Below are 5991 nucleotides of genomic sequence, written 5' to 3'. Positions count from 1 at the left end.
ACATCCCTCCCTGCTGCCATCAATCTCAATCCACCATCACTGGATTCACCCCGTAATGCCGACTGTCCGGTCGGCCGTATCCCAAGCGAGGCCTACCACCGCCATCACCCCCATGAGCTGACTATGTATCGAGTAGTTACTCTACCCCCCTGGCCAGACTGAATGTCGAATGTTTCGTTTTCTCCACCTGCCTCCAGATCCCCCAGGTGCACCCCTGGGTCCCGTGTCGCAACGGACTTCGAAACTGCACTTCCGGCTCTGATTCTGATTCTTGCCTCGGGAGGATCTATGTAGGTACTATAGAAGGTCTCTCGCACGCCCACAGAGCGGAAGCCCATGCCCACGTCCACGCCCACGCCCAAGCCCATGCCCATGCACCGTCCCAGATACGATCCGCAGCCGCGTATCAAAGGTACGTTGGAGATCCAAACTCCCATTTGCAGCCAGTGTAGGAGGAGGAGTGTCCATCTCCATCTACCGAGACATTGTGTGGGGCGCGGGAGGGAGGGAGGGAAAGATACGCGTGCTTGCCTGCGTGCGTTCGTGTGTTCGTGCGTGTGTTCGGGTTTCCTTCCCTCTCCCGTTGTTCTAATATATATCTCCATACTTTAGAGTACATATAGTAGCTGTACCTGCACACGTGCAGTTGATTGCTCCGCTCCGGCTCCGAGCTGGACGCATGCTCCCGCTGTGTCTCCAAATCTATGTGCCTATCACAGCAATAATGCTATCAGGCGGTCCATATATCCGGGCCGTTGCTGCAGTGATGCTTGCTCTAAACAAAGTTCTTGCCCACCCCCCTCGCCGTCGATATACACCCGAAATAACCGGTGGCTTGGTCGAGAGATATCTGAAGTGCCCGCCCTAATTGCAAGGGGAACCCTCATCGGTTTTTTCTTGGGGAGCGGGTGATACTGATTGATCCTTCCGAGTGGTACACTGGTACTGGGCGAAACGGAACAACTCCCCGGAATCGATTTCGAATGGTAAACCCCCGGAGTACTTGCTCAAGTATCCATATATGCCGGGCAAAATATACATCTAACTGAGTCCGCCGCACGGAACGTTAGCTGTAAGAAAACGGCGGGTGTGCTTCTCGGTATCCGCTTTCCTAGACAGACAGACAGACAGATCTCATGCCAGCAGCAAGCATCTGCCGAGATTCCGACTCTCCGAGAGAAGCAAGCAAGCAAAGGAAAAGAAAAGAAAAAAAGCGAAACTCACGGTCGGGCAATGGCAATGGCAATCGATCTGCATCTGCCATCCAACCAGCACAAACGTCATCCTCCTTCTCCCTCCTCAAGGCTCGGGCAATACCCTAAGCCGATAACTAGCACGCGGGACTCTGCTGCGTGCCTGCATGCCCATCCTCATCCTCATCCTGATCCTCAAACCACACCGAACCTTCTCCGGAGCATCCAGAAGGGTCCGGATAGATCGGAAATCGCCGGAACTGTGGGGGGAAGGGGAAGGGGGCGTCTGTCGGCAGTTGTTGCGATCGAGAAACAGTGCGAGTGCGCATCAACTCCCAACCGCATCTACAAGTCGTCGGATACGTGCTCTGCCCTTTCGCTTGCGAGTCTGCGGATACGTGCCTACGTGGAGCGAAGGATAGTAGAGGTGGGTGGAACCTAACCTGCACTCCACTGCGCTGCACTGTACTGTACTTTGCTGTACTGTACTGCACTTGCGTCCACCCGGTATTTCGTACCCCTCAGCTGGTACGAATGAACGAAAGACGACCACCACCACCACCACCACCACCAGTGAGAAAACTGGGAAGGCTCTGGGTCCCGACATCCAAGCCTGAACGCGAGCGGTCGTCTATATCCATGTCCCGCTGCCCGGGTAGGTTCGGATTCTGCACTGTTGGTATGCATAGGTAACTATGTACCTAGTTACCTATGTTCCCCAAAACCGCATCCCCGAGAACGATCCGATATGCACCGTGCCTATCTGGTAACTTTTCAGCTGGCCGTCCCCCCCTCCCCCCCCCCGGACATGTTGCCACTGTGTTCGTCTTCTTCTTCTTCTTCTTCTTCTTCTTCTTCTTCTTGTTCTTCGTGACCAATGGCGGGGAGAGGGTAAGGCACGCACCTTCTCCAGCATCCGGCTTCTGTGCTTCGACGATGAGTCTCTCCGCTGCGTCGTTTGCGGCAGTCAGCAGTCAGCAGTCGACGTCAATCTATATGCCGTTACTTCAGGTCTGTCAGCGCGGTCATACTCCAACCTCTAGTCGAGCGATGCAACGGTGATGCGTGTCACGTATGTAGGTATGTAGCGGCAGTGATATCATCGCGACCCGGGTCATCGACTGCGCCAGTCCACGGGTCATCGGCCGCGCCAGTCCACGGGTCATCGGCCGCGCCAGTCCACAGATCACCGAGTCACCTCCCATGGTGCTGACCCTCCACCCCACGCATCCCCAGCGGGCATAGGTAGTATAGTATGTATCCGTGGCTTCCCTCGGGCCCGCGCCACATCGAGAGTGATATGTACCATAGGTACGGTGTTCATCCCGCTCCGGACCCCGTCGCCGTGCCGGAACAGGCAAATCATCGGCAGCTTCAATTTCACCTCAGACTCGCAGGCTGTACCAGTCGAGAATTTAAAAGTTGCTGAGTGAGAGCCTGGGACTGTCAGGCCCGAACCTAAACAGTCCGATTTCGAACCGACCACCGCCAGCTCACTGCCGATCACTCGTCGCGACTCCCTGTTCCCCCGGGCCCTGTGGCTTGCTTCGTTTCCCTAGAGGAGACTATTCATTGGTCATGGTAAATGCCAGCCCCCCACTCGCACTGCTCGGTACCGCACCCGTGAAAGCACTTACATATGTACGATTGACTTTCTATCGATATCCGGCCCCCGGGTCCGGGTGAATCCCCCATAATCTCGCCGCTGCTAGAGTAGAATAGATGTGTAGAGTACCTATGATCTTGCATGAGCGAGTTGTCCACAGCGGAACTCTCCGCTGTCCAATACATCTCCTCGGGAATGCAGTCCGAGCGACGACGACGTGTCGAGCTGGATCTGCCGCGTGGAGGTCCAGCAACTACTGTGGAGCACATACCTAGTTGATTATCCCGATATTTACGAACAGATAACGAGCTCGAGCCAAGAGCATGTGAACTGAACTGAACTGCCGGTGCGTGATGTAGGTGTCATGGATCATGTATCATGTATCCAGAGTAGAGCACATAGACATCTAGTTATCGTCATGTCAACAATTCCAAATCGTCGTCGTCAGCAGCAGCTTGACAGATAAGGAGCGATGATCCGTACGGTGCGGTACGGTACGGCGCGGTACAGCCCTTCCGCGTCGATTCAGTTAGCGAGCGAGCGAGGTGTCCAGCGCCTCTCATTTCCACCCCTCGCCCCTCCACCGAACCAGTCCAGGACGCAGTACCCCCCGCCACCTGCCATATGCTAGCACATTTCATCGCCGACCGCTCCAGAACACGTATTAGGCAGAAAAGGCCTCACACTACACACTAGCACGTACCCAACCCCCCCGCCCCCAAGGAGGGCAGAAATTCGGCGTGGGCGCTACAAAAATCTGACACGTCAGAAACGGAGCCGCGCGGGGAGGCGGAAGGGTTGCTTGGACAGGGATCACGAGCGCATGCCGCTCACCTCACCCACGCACGGCCCGAACGTGGGATGTGTGTTTCGATTTCGATTTTGAATTTCGATTTCGACTGGCGAGACGAGATGAGATGAGAGAGAAACAGAGAGAGAAACATCGGCGACGGCGCTGAAATATGCATCTCCGCGCGAAGGAGGAGGACGGGGGGATGTGGGTGAGTATTTCGAATCCCAGCCGCCGGGGAGCATACGATGGGATGGAAGTGTACAGCTTCGGGACTCCGGCCCGGACTTTGAAATCCGACATCTGCCTGCTTAACAGATGAGGGCTAGAGTACCTACTCTAGTTAACTGTGGCCATCGTCCAGCCAGCCACCAGCTGAATCATCCACGATCAGTACATAGACGCCACTTTGCCGTCCGTGCATTGTCTGGCCAAGCTGTGCTAGTGACGAGTGAGCGGTGGTGCTCTGTTCTCGGATGGGTGAGAACCGGCCCCCGGGTCACCAGTTACTAGTACCGTGACCCTGTACAGAGGCATGAATTGTGATGTCAGGTTAGCGCACCCGAAAGTGTCAACTAGACCCTCACACGGCTGCGGAAGGCTCGAGTGACATGAGGTGTATCGCCATCGTAAACATCACTCATACATACCACACTGTACTCTAGGTATACCTGGAGAGTAACCATACCCCGGAACGCGACGGCAGATACGTGGGCCCGACATGCAGCGGAAGACCGAAAGGTCTCCCGCACGATCGCTGAGTGGTCTGACGAGGGGGGCTGAACAATTTTACGAGCGAAAACTGCTGTTTGAGCGTTACATAGATCCTCCCTTTTGCGCCTAGATCATCCGCGCATACTCTTTCCCCTACCACCCCAATACTCAACTACCACACCACCTCACTTCGCCGCTTCCCCACCATTCAACCTCCTCACTCTCCGACATCCACCCCGGCCCCCGCACCTTAGCACACATTCAACAGAGGGTACGTAAAAGAAAGAAATGGGCGGAGTCCAGAGAATGAGCGAGGAAAAGGATAAAAGGTTCAGTGTTCTACATAGACCAGTCCCGACCAAATTTGGGCATGGTCTGGCCGGGTCGGGATATATCCCGACCAAAATATTTTAGGTCTGGTCGAGTCGGGATATATCCCGACCTACTAAACCCTAAGTCACGTCTACTTAATTTTATCCCGACGGACAAAACCCAAAGTCGGGTCGGGATATATCCCGACTGACCAGATCGGTCGGCCGACCGGTCGGGTCTATGTAGAACACTGATCGTCGCCAGCCTTACTCGATACGATATCTGCATGAACCCGGAGCCATAGCTGTCACAACGGTAGAATCATGGAACTCACAATGTCTGGAAAAGCAAGAAAGATTCATAGTACTGGAAACACGCACAATCGGCAGGTTGGAGGAAGGATATTTGGAAGCGCCGAAGCGCGCAAAGAAGCGACCTACAAGCCATGAAGCGAGAAAGCGAGATTCCCAACACTCGAGCGTGCAACATCAAACAATCGCGAGGCATTAAAACAAGAAAGACAGAAAAATCACCGAATCCAACAGAACGTTACCCAAACCCGCGCAGATCGCCCATCCAAAGAACAATCATCCATAGGGCTTATATCGCTTCGCGGCAGCCTTGTGTGCGGCCCAGGCTTTGTCCGAACAGCGCTTGCCGCATTGGTCGCACCACTGGTCGCTCATACTGTTCATGTGCGTGCAGATGATGCATTTCCACATGTAAACGACAGGCTTTGACGATTCGGCACCCATTGCGTTTATGTTTTGAGCGTAGTTGGTTGAAACTTGGAAGACGGTACCGAGTCGGGGTGAGTAAACTGGGATTTGGAAAGAGTTCGAAAGACCGGTGATGTCTGCTGAAGATTTTGATTGTGTTTGTGAGGTAGTTTCAAAGGTTAGAGAAGCATGACGGGGGAGGGACGATGTGGGTACGGAAAAAGGAGTTTTAACTAGGGATCCGGCGGTATTACTTGAATGGAACACACGCCTACAATCCCTCCAGCCGGTATCATGAATAGAAAGCCGGCAAGCTCACCTGTTATACAATACCTCCCAACCGACAAATCCCAGCTTCCGACTATGATGGCAAGCAAAAGTGACAGCGTAGGAGAGAGCCGGCTCGACTCATGCTCAGCAAAAAAAACAGTCCCGGCTGTAGTCGAGAAAGCCATGCGGCTCATACAGAGGTGAAATGCCGGTCATCACGGAACGTACGCGGCCATTATTCTTCATCTATTATACTAGAGCGGATATCCGCTTCACAGTTACTACCCTGGAACGGAATCCGCTTGTGCTGCGGCGGCATTGGCGGTGTATCTACCACCGATGAGCCTGGACACGTGATCCAAAAGCATCCGCCAGGCACTCAACTAA

The 5991-nt window shown here is 54.3% G+C and overlaps 1 protein-coding gene across 1 annotated transcript; it reads right to left on the bottom strand.

The window, feature by feature from the left end:
• Positions 1–829, bottom strand: BZA05DRAFT_194191 (uncharacterized protein). The gene has a single exon (XM_051479439.1). It carries the CDS (start codon positions 603–605, stop codon positions 105–107), a length of 501 nt encoding a protein of 166 aa, XP_051335147.1. The 5' UTR covers positions 606–829; the 3' UTR covers positions 1–104.
• Between the last annotated feature and the right edge of the window lie 5162 nt (positions 830–5991).

Source organism: Tricharina praecox (genome assembly GCF_024521635.1).
Source record: "Tricharina praecox strain CBS 144465 chromosome Unknown BZA05scaffold_39, whole genome shotgun sequence".
Classification (NCBI taxonomy): Eukaryota; Fungi; Ascomycota; class Pezizomycetes; order Pezizales; family Pyronemataceae; genus Tricharina; species Tricharina praecox.
Note: the sequence above shows the minus strand (reverse complement) of the source record. Positions and strands in the feature narration are given on the sequence as shown.

What these genes read in the sequence shown, in the direction of transcription:
- BZA05DRAFT_194191 (XM_051479439.1), bottom strand. Translation starts at nt 605, where the DNA reads ATGGAGATATATATTAGAACAACGGGAGAGGGAAGGAAACCCGAACAC.